Consider the following 15,532-nt stretch of genomic DNA (forward strand, 5'->3'; position numbering starts at 1 on the left):
ATATCACGCTATACCAGAATAAAGATAAAGTTGAAATGCAGAGACTCCGAGGCCATTGATTGAGTGCTTTTGAAGTGACAGGCTACAGATTTACAACCCATCTCCGCGGCACTGTATCAGCTCAATGGACAGCGCCCTACACACTAAAGTGAGGTCGTTTTGGTAATGAATATAGGCTACAGGATAAATAGGGTAATTCCCCTATGTGAATGCAGCCATACACACAGCGGTCTTAACAAAATAACCTAGTCATTCATGCAGGCTTAGAATACCGACAACTACTACAGTGAGAAGCAGCCATGAAGTTAAATCACAGCAGTCTTGCCAAACAAATAGGCCCGCTTTAAAAAATCATGGAGCCCATGAGTACAGCAACACGTGATATAGCACAACGTGATCAACCAGCATAAAACTAAAACTGAGGACGCACAAGTTTCAACTGAGGGGGCTGGCCCGCAAATACAGTACCATCACTTTTCCATGGTGTATGAAATTCTTCTATCAGTCACAAGGGGGCATAGGCATCACAGTTCCAACACTAGCATCTGCCCACAGACATGAGTGGTTACTTCTCTATGAACTGCATTAGTAAGCTGTTAGAGCAGATGATCCGTGAAATTACACAATGAAAGGCTGCAGTTATATGAAATTAACATGCTGAGATTTTTCCAGTACATGCATTATACAAAGAGCTGTCACCACCAATAACAATAGTTTTGTTGATGACAAATGAGTCTCACCATTCTTTATTATTGGATGATTCTTTTTCACTTGACTATGGATCAATTTTGATAATGCAAAACAAGTTCACTCAGTTGACATCCTATTTACTATCTTAAATGTCAGCTTATTAAATGCATGCTTTATTGAAATTTTATTTATTTATTTAACCTTTATTTAACCAGGCAAGTCAGTTAAGAACAAATTCTTATTTTCAATGACGGCCTAGGAACAGTGGGTTAACTGCCTGTTCAGGGGCAGAACGACAGATTTGTACCTTGTCAGCTCGGGGGTTTGAACTTGCAACCTTCCGGTTACCTTCCGGCAATGGTTGAGGTCCACAGGCTGGGCCAGCTCACCTGGTGTAGTGAAACTCCAGGGCCAGGTCGTTCCAGTGCTTGTCATCAGGTGGTACAACTGACTTCAGAGCGCAGGGATAGCGTCCCCCCCAGCTGTCACACAGATAGACCACTCCATACTGACCCCGCCCCAGCTCTGGCCCAAGTTTGGGCTTACCTACCAGGAAGAGAGAAACATGTCAATACATTTTCATACAACCAACAGTGACATCAAAGTAAACTACTGGTCAACTTCATGAAAAAATTGTTAAGTTTGTCAGTCAGAAATACAGATGTGTGTTATTGTACTGTGACTGGTATAGGTTCTGGGCCTTTTTAGCATGTGAGAGCATGGAACCCAGGCAGAGTGATTACGGTCAGTGCCAGAGCTCAAAGCCCAGTGGATAGAGCAGCTAGTATGTGTGTGTCTCACCATGCAGTAGCACGTCTCGGAGGGAGCGGCTCTCCAGAGACAGGCGGGCCAGCCGCGGGGCGTGGTCCTTCCTCACACGCAGCCACAGGTCCTCAGTACGCTCCAACCGCCCCGTGTGGCCTTCCTCCAGCTATACACACATACGTCATTGGTTGAAATGAAGCCAACAAATGTTAACGACACTCCAGATACTTGTAAACCCATAAGATCATCATAAGTACAAAACTGCAAACAGAAAAATAATCTAGGACTAGAAATCAGATAAATCATAAATAATTCTGTCAAACACAGGCCAAATAATCCATGTTTTCCACATATAGTGTTTTAATCTGTAATATGGCATCCTAGTTCAAACTGGGTTTTGTTGAAACCACTGTGATACTTAACGAGGGTCTTTATCAATGATGGGAATCACATTGTCAGTCATGTGGGAAGAACCATCACATACATTTGACCATTGAGATCAAAGGTCAAAGAAGGTCAAGCAGAAAATCTGACTTGTTTACAACACAAAATCTGTAACTGGAGAGTTGCTGAAGTTCATTTGCACACACTGTATACAGATTTTTATAATGTGTTTACGTTTGTTTATCCCATGTGTAACTCTGTTGTTGCACTGCTTTGCTTTATCTTTGCCAGGTCACAGTTATAAATGAGAAGTTGTTCTCAACAGGCCTACCTAGTTAAACATAAGTGAAATAAAAAAATTAAGTGAGACATTGCCAGGTTTTTAAGTCCCAAGAGCTACCGTGAAGAGAGAACCTGGCAAAACTGGTTGAAATTACAGTACCAATCAAAGGTTTGGACAAACCTAATCATCCAAGGGTTTTTCTTTATTTGACTATTTTCTAAATTGTAGAATAATAGTGAAGACATCAAAACTATGAAATAACACATGGAATCATGTAGTAACCAAAAAAGAGAAACAAATCAAAATATATTTTAGATTCTTCAAAGTAGCCACCCTTTGCCTTGACAGCTTTGCACACGCTTGGCATTCTCTCAATGAGCTTCATGAGGTAATCACCTGGAATGCTTTTCCAACAGTCTTGAAGGAGTTCCCACATATGCTGAGCACTTGTTGGCTGCTTTTCCTTCACTCCGCGATCCAACTCATCCCAAACCATCTCAATTGGGTGGAGGTCGGGTAATTGTGGAGGCCTGGTCATCTGATGCAGCACTCCATCACTATCCTTCTTGGATACATAGCCCTTACACAGCCTGGAGGTGTGTTGGGTCATTGTCCTGTTGAAAAACAAATATAGTCCCACTAAGCACAAACCAGATGGGATGGTGTATCGCTGCAGAATTCTGTGGTAGCCATGCTGGTTAAGTGTGCCTTGAATTCTAAATAAATCACCAACAGTGTCACCAGCAAAGCACACCCACACCATCACACCTCCTCCTCCATGCTTCACGGTGGGAACCACACAAGCGGAGATCACCCAATCACCTATGCTGCGTCTCACAAAGACACGGCGGTTGGAACCAAAAATCTCAAATTTGGACTCATCAGACCAAAGGACATATTTCCACCGGTCTAATGTCCATTGCTTGTGTTTCTTGGCCCAAGCAAGTCTCTTCTTATTATTGGTATCCTTTAATAGTGGTTTCTTTGCAGCAATTTGACTATGAAGGCCTGATTCACGCAGTCTCCTCTGAACAGTCGAAGTTGAGATGTGTCTGTTATTTGAACTCTGTGAAGCATTTATTTGGGCTGCAATCTGAGGTGCAGTTAACTCTAATGAACTTATCCTCTGCAGCAGAGATAACTCTGGGTCTTCCATTCCTGTGACTGTCCTCATGAGAGCCAGTTTCATCATAGCGCTTGGTGGTTTTTGTGATTGCACTTGAAGAAACAGTTCTTGAAATGTTCCGGATTGACTGACCTTCATATCTTAAAGTGTCTTCATGTCTGTCGTTTCTATTTGCTTATTTGAGCTTTTCTTACCATAATATGGACTTGATCTTTTACCAAATAGGGCTATCTTCTGTAAACCACAATTACCTTGTCACAACACAACTGACTGGTACAAATGCATTAAGGAAAGAAATTCCACAAATGTACTTTAAACAAGGCACACCTGTTAAATTAAATGCATTCTAGGTGACTACCTAATGAATCTAGTTGAGAGAATGCAAAGCTGTCATCAAGGCAAAGAGTGGCTATATATCAAATATATTTAGATTTGTTTAACACTCTTTTGGTTACTACATAATTCATAGTGTTGATGTCTTCACTATTATTCTACAAAATAAAAAAATAGTAAAATAAATAAATAAATGGAATGAGTAGGTGTGTCCAAACTTTTGACTGGTACTGTATATCATTATTACAAACAGAGACTGGTTGAAAGAAGGTCATTGATAAGGTCATTTCAAACCGTTTTTCCCGCCGGGAAAGAAAAAAGTAGCCAAGACCAAACCTGATTGGATGAAGAGTGCAATAGAGAAGAGGGCACCTTATGGAGAGTGTGAAGGTGAATAAAAAAAGTTTCTTGTTTGATAAAAAAAGATTAGCTGAAGCCGGGTTTGGAGTGCGGTGTACCTGTCGCAGGGAGCCAGCGAAGGCATCGTGGGAGCTGTTGAGGCGTGTTCTGAACTGGGAACAGATACTCTTAGCCAGCTTGGCAGCACTCAAGCTCTCTATGGCATCCTGGGCCACCTTCCTCTTCCACTCTGTAGTGATGCCAGGAGGGTTCACAAACGTTATCCTCTGAATGATCTACATAGGGGAGGAGAGAAAGAGAAGGAGAGGAGAGAGAGACAGAGAGAGAGAGAGAATACACAAGAAATAAATCAAGGTTCAAATCATTGTGTTGTTATTGCAAAGCCCTACAATTGAAGTAGATTCCTGATGCTCGACTGGGAATGGTTACCTGTTTGATCTGCTCCCAGACGAGTCTCGTAACAGATGATCCTGAATGGAAGGTCACCTCCACGTGATAGGCAGCGTTAAGGATCTGACCAGGACAGGAAGTGAGATGGAGAGAACAGAACAAGATGTTATCATTTAACTTAGACCAACTGTCTTGTAGGAAAAAAGGCAATTGTCTTTTATCCTGTCTTTTTCATTGTCTTTTGAGGAATCAGTCTATTGAATTAATCTCAAACATCTGATGGTATTTGGACATCTTATCAATGATATGGTCAACATAATGTAGTACAGAGAAATAGAAAAGGCATTTCTGAACAAAACAAGATTCATTTGACATGGTTGTCATACAGTATATAAATTATGGACGAGTATACTGTACAATCATACTGTACAATCACACACCTGTTTGAGGTGGTTGGAGGTGACATTGTGGACAGATGACTCCATGTTGGACTTCTCCAGGCTGTTTAGACAGCGCTCCAGGGTTCCTACAAAGCTCTCCCTCAGGTAATCCACAGAGCTGATCAGCTTGTTGGCCACCGCCTGGTTCAACCTCACAACTATCAGCTCCTGGATCTGGTGGATGCAAGACTTGATGTCCTTTGAGGTAACAGGCTCTCCGTTGGTCGCCACTATGACATCTGTGAGTTCAGAGAGAGAGAGAGAGAGAGAAAGATCATGTAGGTTGGTTACAGGCCACTAGCATGCAAACCTCATGCTGTGACTGAATTCATGCTATGGCGTTATAGTGTGGTTATGTTGATTGCATGGCTAGTTTCGACATTTTACAAGTAGGCTAAATGGTATTTTGTAAACTGTCAAGAGAAATGTGTGATCAGTGTGAACACTGAAGAAATGACACTTTGCTACAATGTAAAGTAGTGAGTGTACAGCTTGTATAACAGTGTACATTTGCTGTCCCCTCAAAATAACACACAGCCGTTAATGTCTAAACCGCTGGCAACAAAAGTGAGTACACCCCTAAGTGAAAATGTCCAAATTAGGCCCAATTAGCCATTTTCCCTCCCCGGTGTCATGTGACTCGTTAGTGTTACAAGGTCTCAGGTGTGAATGGGGAGCAGGTGTGTTAAATTTGGTGTCATCACTCTCACACTCCCTCATACTGACTGGTCACTGGAAGTTCAACATGGTACCTCATGACAAAGAACTCTCTGAGGATCTGAAAAAAAAGAATTGTTGCTCTACATAAAGATGGCCTGGGCTATAAGAAGATTGGCAAGACCCTGAAACTGAGCAGCAGCACGGTGGCCAAGACCATACAGCGGTTTAACTGGACAGGTTCCACTCAGAACAGGCCTCGCCATGGTCGACCAAAGAAGTTGAGTGCACGTGCTCAGCGTCATATCCAGAGGTTGTCTTTTGGAAATAGACGTATGCGTGCTGCCAGCATTGCTGCAGAGGTTGAAGGGGTGGGGGGGGTCAGCCTGTCAGTGCTCAGACCATACGCCGTACACTGCATCAAATTGGTCTGCATGGCTGTCGTCCCAGAAGGAAGCCTCTTCTAAAGATGATGCACAAGAAAGCCCGCAAGCAGTTTGCTGAAGACAAGCAGACTAAGGACATGGAACCATGTCCTGTGGTCTGAAGAGACCAAGATAAACTTATTTGGTTCGGATGGTGTCAAGCGTGTGTAGCGGCAACCAGGTGAGTACAAAGACAAGTGTGTCTTGCCTACAGTTAAACATAGTGGTGGGAGTGTCATGGTCTGGGGCTGCATGAGTGCTGCCGGCACTGGGGAGCTACAGTTCATTGAGCAAATCATGAATGCCAACATGTACTGTGACATACTGAAGCAGAGCATGATCCCCTCCCTTCAGAGACTGGGCCTCAGGGCAGTATTCCAACATGATAACCTCCCTTCAGAGACTGGGCCTCAGGGCAGTATTCCAACATGATAACAACCCCAAACACACCTCCAAGACGACCACTGCCTTGCTAAAGAAGCTGAGGGTAAAGGTGATGGACTGGCCAAGCATGTCTCCAGACCTAAACCCTATTGAGCATCTGTGGGGCATCCTCAAACGGAAGGTGGAGGAGTGCAAAGGTCTCTAATATCCACCAGCTCTGTGATGTCGTCATGGAGGAGTGGAAGAGGACTCCAGTGGCAACCTGTGAAGCTCTGGTGAACTCCATGCCCAAGAGGGTTAAGGCAGTGCTGGAAAATGATGGTGGCCACACAAAATATTGACACTTTGGGCCCAAATTGGACATTTTCACTTAGGGGTGTACTCACTTTTGTTGTCGGTTTGTTTAGACATTAATGGCTGTGTGTTGAGTTATTGAGGGGACAGCATATTTACACTGGTATACAAGCTGTACACTCACTACTTTACATTGTAGCAAAGTGTCATTTCTTCAGTGTTGTCACATGAAAAGATATACTCATATTTACAAAAGTGTGAGGGGTGTACTCACTTTTGTGATATAGTGTGTGTGTGTGTATATATATATATATATATATATATATATATATATATATATATATATATATATAGGTGGTGGGATCGTTGAGGTTGTTTCTCTCGAGGGCACAACCAGCAGGAGGGGTTGGTTGAAATGTAGAGTTTGAAAAACTTAGTCGGCGGCATGAGGTGAAGATTCCCGCTGCCGACAGGTTGTTTGGTGGAATAATGTATTTTAGCAGTGAGCGCTATCATTGGGTATGACATCATCAAATCAGCCTCAAGGATAAATAGCGCTGTAGTAATAGTCTTAGATTCCATTGAAAAGGTGAATACGATAGCTGAGAGTTGTGTTACGGGAGACACAGACGTCGGTATTTTAAATCCGGCGAAGAACGTTATACTTTCTAAAGGTGTCCCTTTTTGTTAGAGATGAAGTGTTGGAGCGAGAGTTCTCCTCATGGACAACTGGTTTCTACAATAAAAAAGGTTATTTTTGGATGCAAATCGTCTTTGCTGAAACGTCGTATCTCATAGGAGACAAGTGCACATGATTTTAAAGAAGGATACTGACGAACTGAATTAAACGTTCTGTTTCAAGATTGATGGGTTTGATTATGTGTTCTACGCTTCTACTGAATCAATGAAATGCTTTGGGTGTGGAAGAGCAGGGCATTTGGTGCGTAATTGTCCAGAGAACGAGGGCGCAGAGCCCAGTAGTAGCTCTAGCACTGGTGCAGCTGAAGCACCACTGAGAAGAGAGAAGGTGGGCAGATGTGGTGGGAGAAATAAGAAAGGAGAGCAATGTGGCTACGGGGGTAGTTGTGGGAAAGCAGGGAAAAGGGGGGCGGGGGGTGCTGAAGAGGAGAGTGAAACAATGGAAAATAAAACAACTGTTTTCAAAGTGCCAAGCAATAAGAGGAAGGATTTAAGGGGTGGTGAAGGTTCTAATTCTAAGAGGAAGGATTTAAGGGGTGGTGAAGGTTCTAATTCTAAGAGGAAGGATTTAAGGGCTGGTGAAGGTTCTAATTCTAAGAGGAAGGATTTAAGGGGTGGTGAAGGTTCTAATTCTAAGAGGAAGGTCGAGATGATAGATTAGTTGAGGATAAACAGGTTGTTGAGATGCAGGTTTCTTCTGGGGATGATAGCGAGAGTGAGGCATCTGATGCGTTACAACAAAATAGCGAGAGAAATGGGGTGGAAGGGAGGTATGGGATTGAAAAGGTACGTACATTTTTGAATATGACAAAATTGAAGAAATATATGCAGGATTATAATGTAATGGATTTCCCCCCCCTTAAAATTAATTGTTTATTGAATCAGCAAAGTTTCTGATGTCAAAAATAACAGGTGTAGGTTTGACAAGCCCAGAAATTGCTAGACTAAAGAAGGTGGTCACAAGAGTGACAAGTGAGGTAAATTCTAAAGGAAATGAAAGAGTTCAGTTGCAGCCTTAACTCTGTAAAGAGATGTGTTCTGTTTCTTATTCTATTTTCAGCCATGAGCAGTTAAGACTTCTTCTTTAAACATAAATGGGGCAAGAGACAAGAAAAAAAGAGCCGTAGTGTATGAGTTAATAAAGGGAAAGGGAAGTGACATAAGTTTTCTACAAGAAACGCATAGTAATATGTCAAATGAAGTTGTGGCAACAGGAGTGGGTGGGACAGAGGTGTGTAGTCATAAACTCAATGTGGGGGTGTGGCCTTCCTGTTCTCAAAAGGTTTTTTGCCTTTGTCATACGAGGTTGAAGAGGAGGATGAGGGGAGGTTATTAAAAGTTAGAGCGAGATATCACTATGTGTTTAATAAATGTATATGCCCCAGTAGTGGCGGTATGAAACAGTATGTTTTTTAGAAGAATCAAATACCATTGAGAAATGTAATACTGAGGATTATTTATTTCTTGCTGGGGATTTTAACTGTACAGTCAGTGATTTAGATAGAAATAACAAAGAACCTCATACAGCTTCAAGGACTTTTTAAAAACACATTATTGTAACACATGAACTATGTGATATTTGGCAGAGTTAAAATGGAGGCACGAGACAGTACACATGGGCTAATGTGAGAGAGAACACAATCTCTCTGGCCAGGTTAGATAGGTTATGAGCATCAATCTCAAGTCTGTAAGTGCGATGACCCCAGTGAGATTTTCTGATCATTGTATAGTAACAGAGGTGGTGTACATTAACGCTGTAAAACCCAAAAGAGCATACTGACATTTTAATATAACTTTATTGAGTGATGCTCACTTCAGGACATGTTTTAGTTTTTCTGGGAGAGGTAGAGGTCTGAAAAGGACAGTTCTGTATCTCTTCAACAGTGGTGGGATATAGGGGAAATCCAGATGCAACAATACACAATGAATGTCACCAGATATATCACCAGATCAATGAACGCCCCAGAGTCTGAAATAGTGGAACTCCTGACGTTAGTTGAGACCACAGGAGATCGAGGCCATATTCAGGCATTCGAGAGGAAAAAAGCCGCAGTGGCAGACCTGCTGGGTATCAGAGCACAGGGGGCATTTGTGAGAAGTAAGTTTTAGGGAATCTCTGAAATGGATATGCAATGGAGGGTGTTGCATGGCATCATTGCAGTTAATGCTTTTGTATCTGTCGTTAATTCAGATGTCGAATATAATTTCGCTTGTATTACAAAAAGGACATTATTTTTCACTGTTTTATGGAGTGTGAGAGGATAAAGCCTCTCTTTGAAATACTACAGTCTTTTGACAGCTGTAGGGGAGTTTTTAACACTTTTTAATTTGGCGTTTCAATATAGTAATCAACAGAAAATAAACTGTCAACTGTTACATTTAATTTTGGGTCAAACAAAAATGTCAATTATTCTGAGAAGGAAGAATAAGATAGACAAGAGATATAGTAAGGATGTAAGATGGGTTTTTAAAGGATTAGTAAAAGCGAGGATAAAAGTGGATGTTGAGTACTCGGCTGTAAAAGACCTCCCATTGATTGAGGATTGAAGTGGATTTATGAAGGAGTGGAATGTTTGAGGGGAAACAATGTTTTGTTGATGTAATAAGTTGAATGTACATTTTTTATTAAATGTATTAGCTTATGTTTATTTAAGAATGACACAATTGTTGTGTAATTTCTGATAAGGCAGTGTGTTAATACATTATTTTAAAATAAAGGTTTTATAAAAACTCAAAATGCTCTCTCTGTGTCTAGGTAGGTAGGTCTCTCTCGTCAGTCTCTTATTTATTTTATTTAATCTTTATTTAACCAGGTAGGCCAGTTGAGAACAAGTTCCCATTTACAACTGCAACCTGGCCAAGATAAAGCAAAGCAGTGCGACACAAACAACAACAGAGTTACACATAAACAAACGTAAAGTCAATAACACAATAGAAAAATCTGTATACAGTGTGTGCAAATGTAGAAGAGTAGGGAGGGAGGGTAAGGCAATAAATAGGCCATAGAGGCGAAATAATTACAATTTAGCATTAACACTGAAGTGACAGATGTGCAGATGATGATGTACAAGTAGAGATACTGGGGTGCAAAAGAGCAAGAAGGTAAATAACAATATGGGGGATGAGGTAGTTGGGTGTGCTATTTACAGATTGGCTGTGTACAGATACAGTGATCAGTAAGCTGCTCTGACAGCTGATGCTTAACGTTAGGGAGGGATACAGTGCCTTGCGAAAGTATCCGGCCCCCTTGAACTTTGCGACCTTTTGCCACATTTCAGGCTTCAAACAAAGATATAAAACTGTATTTTTTTGTGAAGAATCAACAACAAGTGGGACACAATCATGAAGTGGAACGACATTTATTGGATATTTCAAACTTTTTTAACAAATCAAAAACTGAAAAATTGGGCGTGCAAAATTATTCAGCCCCTTTACTTTCAGTGTAGCAAACTCTCTCCAGAAGTTCAGTGAGGATCTCTGAATGATCCAATGTTCACCTAAATGACTAATGATGATAAATACAATCCACCTGTGTGTAATCAAGTCTCCGTATAAATGCACCTGCACTGTGATGGTCTCAGAGGTCCGTTAAAAGCGCAGAGAGCATCATGAAGAACAAGGAACACACCAGGCAGGTCCGAGATACTGTTGTGAAGAAGTTTAAAAGCCGGATTTGGATACAAAAAGATTTCCCAAGCTTTAAACATCCCAAGGAGCACTGTGCAAGCGATAATATTGAAATGGAAGGAGTATCAGACCACTGCAAATCTACCAAGACCTGGCCGTCCCTCTAAACTTTCAGCTCATACAAGGAGAAGACTGATAAGAGATGCAGCCAAGAGGCCCATGATCACTCTGGATGAACTGCAGAGATCTACAGCTGAGGTGGGAGACTCTGTCCATAGGACAACAATCAGTCGTATATTGCACAAATCTGGCCTTTATGGAAGAGTGGCAAGAAGAAAGCCATTTCTTAAAGATATCCATAAAAAGTGTTGTTTAAAGTTTGCCACAAGCCACCTGGGAGACACACCAAACATGTGGAAGAAGGTGCTCTGGTCAGATGAAACCAAAATTGAACTTTCTGGCAACAATGCAAAACGTTATGTTTGGCGTAAAAGCAACACAGCTCATCACCCTGAACACAACATCCCCACTGTCAAACATGGTGGTGGCAGCATCATGGTTTGGGCCTGCTTTTCTTCAGCAGGGACAGGGAAGATGGTTAAAATTGATGGGAAGATGGATGGAGCCAAATACAGGACCATTCTGGAAGAAAACCTGATGGAGTCTGCAAAAGACCTGAGACTGGGACAGAGATTTGTCTTCCAACAAGACAATGATCCAAAACATAAAGCAAAATCTACAATGGAATGGTTCAAAAATAAACATATCCAGGTGTTAGAATGGCCAAGTCAAAGTCCAGACCTGAATCCAATCGAGAATCTGTGGAAAGAACTGAAAACTGCTGTTCACAAATGCTCTCCATCCAACCTCACTGAGCTCGAGCTGTTTTGCAAGGAGGAATGGGAAAAAATGTCAGTCTCTCGATGTGCGAAACTGATAGAGACATACCCCAAGCGACTTACAGCTGTAATCGCAGCAAAAGGTGGCGCTACAAAGTATTAACTTAAGGGGGCTGAATAATTTTGCACGCCCAATTTTTCAGTTTTTGATTTGTTAAAAAAGTTTGAAATATCCAATAAATGTCGTTCCACTTCATGATTGTGTCCCACTTGTTGTTGATTCTTCACAAAAAAATACAGTTTTATATCTTTATGTTTGAAGCCTGAAATGTGGCAAAAGTTCGCAAAGTTCAAGGGGTCCGAATACTTTCGCAAAGCACTGTATATAAGACTCCAGCTTCAGAGATTTTTGCAATTCGTTTCAGTCATTGGCAGCAGAGTACTGGAAGGAAAGGCGGCCAAAGGAAGTGTTGGCTTTGGGGATAACCAGTGAAATATAGCTGCTTTGAGATCCTGCTGTGGGTGGGTGTTGCTGAGGTGACATGTGAACTGAGATAAGGCGGTGCTTTACCTAGCAAAGACTTATAGATGACCTGGAACCACTGGGTTTGGCGACAAATATGTAGCGAGGGCCAGCCAACGAGAGCATACAGGTCGCAATGGTGGGTAGTATATGGGGCTTTGGTGACAAAACGGATGGCACTGTGATAGAATGCATCCAATTTGCTGAGTAGAGTGTTGAGGCTATTTTGTAAATGACATCGCCAAAGTCAAGGATCGCAGCATAACTCAAGGAGGCTTTGTTGCGAAATGGGAAGCCGATTCTAGATTTAATTTTGGATTGGCGATGCTTAATGTGAGTCTGGAAGGAGAGTTTACAGTCTAACCAGACACCTAGGTATTTGTATTTAAGTCATAAGCGTCCAGAGTAATGATGCTAGTCGGGCGGGCGGGTGCAGTCAGCAATCAGTTGAAGAGCATGTATTTAGTTTTACTAGCATTCAAAAGCAGTTGAAGGCCACGGAAGGAGTGTTGAATGGATTTAAAGCTAATTTGGAGGTTTGTTAAGTGTCCAATCCCAGGGCCAGAAGTATACAGAATGGTGTCGTCTGCGTAGAGGTGGATGAGAAAATCAACGGCAGCAAGAGCGACATCATTGATATATACAGAGAAAAGAGTCGGCCCGGGAATCGAACCCTGTGGCACCCCCATAGAGACTGCCAGAGGTCCGGACAACAGGCACTCCGATTTGACACACTGAACTCTGAGAAGTAGTTGGTGATCCAGGCGAGGCAGTCATTTGAGAAACCAAGGCTATTGAGTCTGCCGATAAGAATACAGTGATTGACAGAGTCGAAAGCCTTGGCCAGGTCGATGAAGACTGCTGCACAGTGCTGTCTTTTATCGATGGCGGTTATGATATCGTTTAGGACCTTGAGCGTGGCTTAGGTGGACCCACAACCAGCTCAGAAACCAGATTACATAGTGGAGAAGGTATGGTGGGATTCGAAATGGTCGGTGATCTGTTTGTTCACTTGGCTTTCGAAGACATTAGGAAGGCAGGGCAGGATGGATATAGGTCTATAAGAGTTTGGGTCTAGAGTGTCTCCCCCTTTGAAGAGGGGGATGACCGCAGCAACTTTCCAATCTTTGGGGGATCTCAAACATACGAAGAGAGTTTGAATAGGCTAGTAATAGGGGTTGCAACAATTTCAGCAGATCATTTTTAGGGGTTGCAACAATTTCAGCAGATCATTCAGCAGCTCTCTCCCTCTCACCCCAGTCTCTCTCGCTCTCCTCGTCCCTCTCACCCCGCTCTCTCTCCCTCTCCCCCCGGTTTCTCTCGCTCTCCTCCCTCTCCCCCCCGGTCTCTCTGGCTCTCTCCCTCTCCCCCCCGGTCTCTCTCGCTCTCTCCCTCTCCCCCCGGTCTCTCTCGCTCTCTCCCCCCCGGTCTCTCTCGCTCTCCTCCCCCCGGTCTCTCTCGCTCTCTCCCCCCCGGTCTCTCTCGCTCTCTCCTCCCCCGGTCTCTCTCGCTCTCTCCCCTCCCCCCCGGTCTCTCTCTCGCTCTCTCCCTCTCCCCCCCGTCTCTCTCTCGCTCTCTCCCTCTCCCCCCGGTCTCTCTGCCTCCCTCTCCCCCCGGTCTCTCTCCTCCCTCTCCCTCTCCCCCCGGTTTTCTCTCTCTCCCTCTCCCCCCCGGTCTCTCTCTCTCTCTCTTCCCTCCCTCTCGGTCTCTCTCTCTCTCCCCCGGTCTCTCTCTCTCTCTCCTCTCCACCGGGCCTCTTCCCTCTCCCCCCGGTACGTCTCTCCCTCGCCTCCCCCCCGGTCTCTCTCGCTCTGCTCCTCTCGGTCTCTCTCGCGGTCTCTCCTCGCTCCCTCCCGGTCTCTCATCGCTCCCCTCTCCCCCCGGTCTCTCTCTCGCTCTATCCCTCTCCCCCCCTCTCCTCGGTCTCTCTCTCCCACCGTCCTCCCAGTCTCTCTCCTCTCTCTCTCTCGCTCTGTCCTCCCCAGTCTCTCTCTCTCTCTCTCTCTCTCGCTCTGTCCTCCCCAGTCTCTCTCTCTCTCTCTCTCTCTGTCCTCCCCAGTCTCTCTCTCTCTCCGCTCTGTCCTCCCCGGTCTCTCGCTCTGTACTCCCCAGTCTCCTCTCTCTCTCTCTCTCTGTCCTCCCCAGTCTCTCTCTCTCTCGCTCTGTCCTCCCCGGTCTCTCGCTCTGTCCTCGCCCGGTCTCTCGCTCTTCCTCCCCGGGTCTCTCGCTATGTCCTCCCCGGTCTCCGCTCTGTCCTCCCCGGCTCTCGCTCTGTCCTCCCCGGTCTCTCTCTCTCTCTCTCGCTCTGTCCTCCCCGTCTCTCTCTCTCTCTCTCGCTCTGTCCGTCCCCGGTCTCTCTCTCTCTCTCTCGCTCTGTCCTCACCGGTCTCTCTTCTCTCTCTCTCGCTCTGTCCTCCCCAGTCTTCTCTCTCTCTCTCTCTCGCCTTGTCCTCCCCAGTCTCTCTCTCTCTCTCTCTGTCCTCCCCAGTCTCTCTCTTCTCTCTCTCTCTCTGTCCTCCCCAGTTCTCTTTCTCTCTCTCTCGCTCTGTCCTCCCAGTCTCTCTCTCTCTCTCTCGCTCTGTCCTCCCCAGTCTCTCTCTCTCTCTCTCCGCTCTGTCCTCCCCAGTCTCTCTCTCTCTCTCTCTCTCGCTCTGTCCTCCCCAGTCTCTCTCTCTCTCTCGCTCTGTCCTCCCCAGTCTCTCTCTCGCTCTGTCCTCCCCAGTCTCTCTCTCTCTCTCTCGCTCTGTCCTCCCCAGTCTCTCTCGCTCTGTCCTCCCAGTCTCTCTCTCTCTCTCGCTCTGTCCTCCCCGGTCTCTCGCTCTGTCCTCCCCAGTCTCTCTCTCTCTCTCTCTCTCTGTCCTCCCCAGTCTCTTCTCTTCGCTCTGTCCTCCCCGGTCTCTCGCTCTGTCCTCCCGGTTCTCTCGCTTGTCCTCCCGGTCTCTCGCTCTGTCCTCCCGGTCTCTCTCTCTCTGTCCTCCCCGGGTCTCTCGCTCTGTCCTCCCCGGTCTCTCTCTCTCTCTCTCGCTCGTCCTCCCCAGTCGTCTCTCTCTCTCTCTCTCGCTCTTCCCCCGGGTCTCTCTCTCTCTCTCTCGCTCTGTCCCCCCCGGTCTCTCTCTCTCTCTCTCGCTCTGTCCTCCCCGGTCTCTCTCTCTCTCGCTCTGTCCTCCCCCAGTCTCTCTCTCTCTCTCTCGCCTTGTCCTCCCCATGTCTCTCTCTCTCTCTCTCTGTCCTCCCCGCAGGTCTCTCTCTTCTCTCTCTCTCTCTCTGTCCTCCGCCAGTCTACTCTCTCTTCTCTCTCTCGCTCTGTCCTCCC

The 15,532-nt window shown here is 44.9% G+C and overlaps 1 protein-coding gene across 1 annotated transcript in view; it reads right to left on the reverse strand.

Moving 5' to 3' along the window:
* LOC109891100 (dual serine/threonine and tyrosine protein kinase) overlaps nt 1-15,532 on the reverse strand; it is a 37,143-nt gene that overhangs the window by 2,192 nt on the left and 19,419 nt on the right. The window contains 5 exon segments of the mRNA XM_020483404.2: nt 1,080-1,236; nt 1,492-1,621; nt 4,040-4,216; nt 4,371-4,454; nt 4,772-5,010. Of these exon segments, the coding sequence (XP_020338993.2) occupies nt 1,080-1,236; nt 1,492-1,621; nt 4,040-4,216; nt 4,371-4,454; nt 4,772-5,010 (787 nt within the window).

Source organism: Oncorhynchus kisutch, linkage group LG5, assembly GCF_002021735.2.
Source record: "Oncorhynchus kisutch isolate 150728-3 linkage group LG5, Okis_V2, whole genome shotgun sequence".
NCBI classification, from domain to species: domain Eukaryota; kingdom Metazoa; phylum Chordata; class Actinopteri; order Salmoniformes; family Salmonidae; genus Oncorhynchus; species Oncorhynchus kisutch.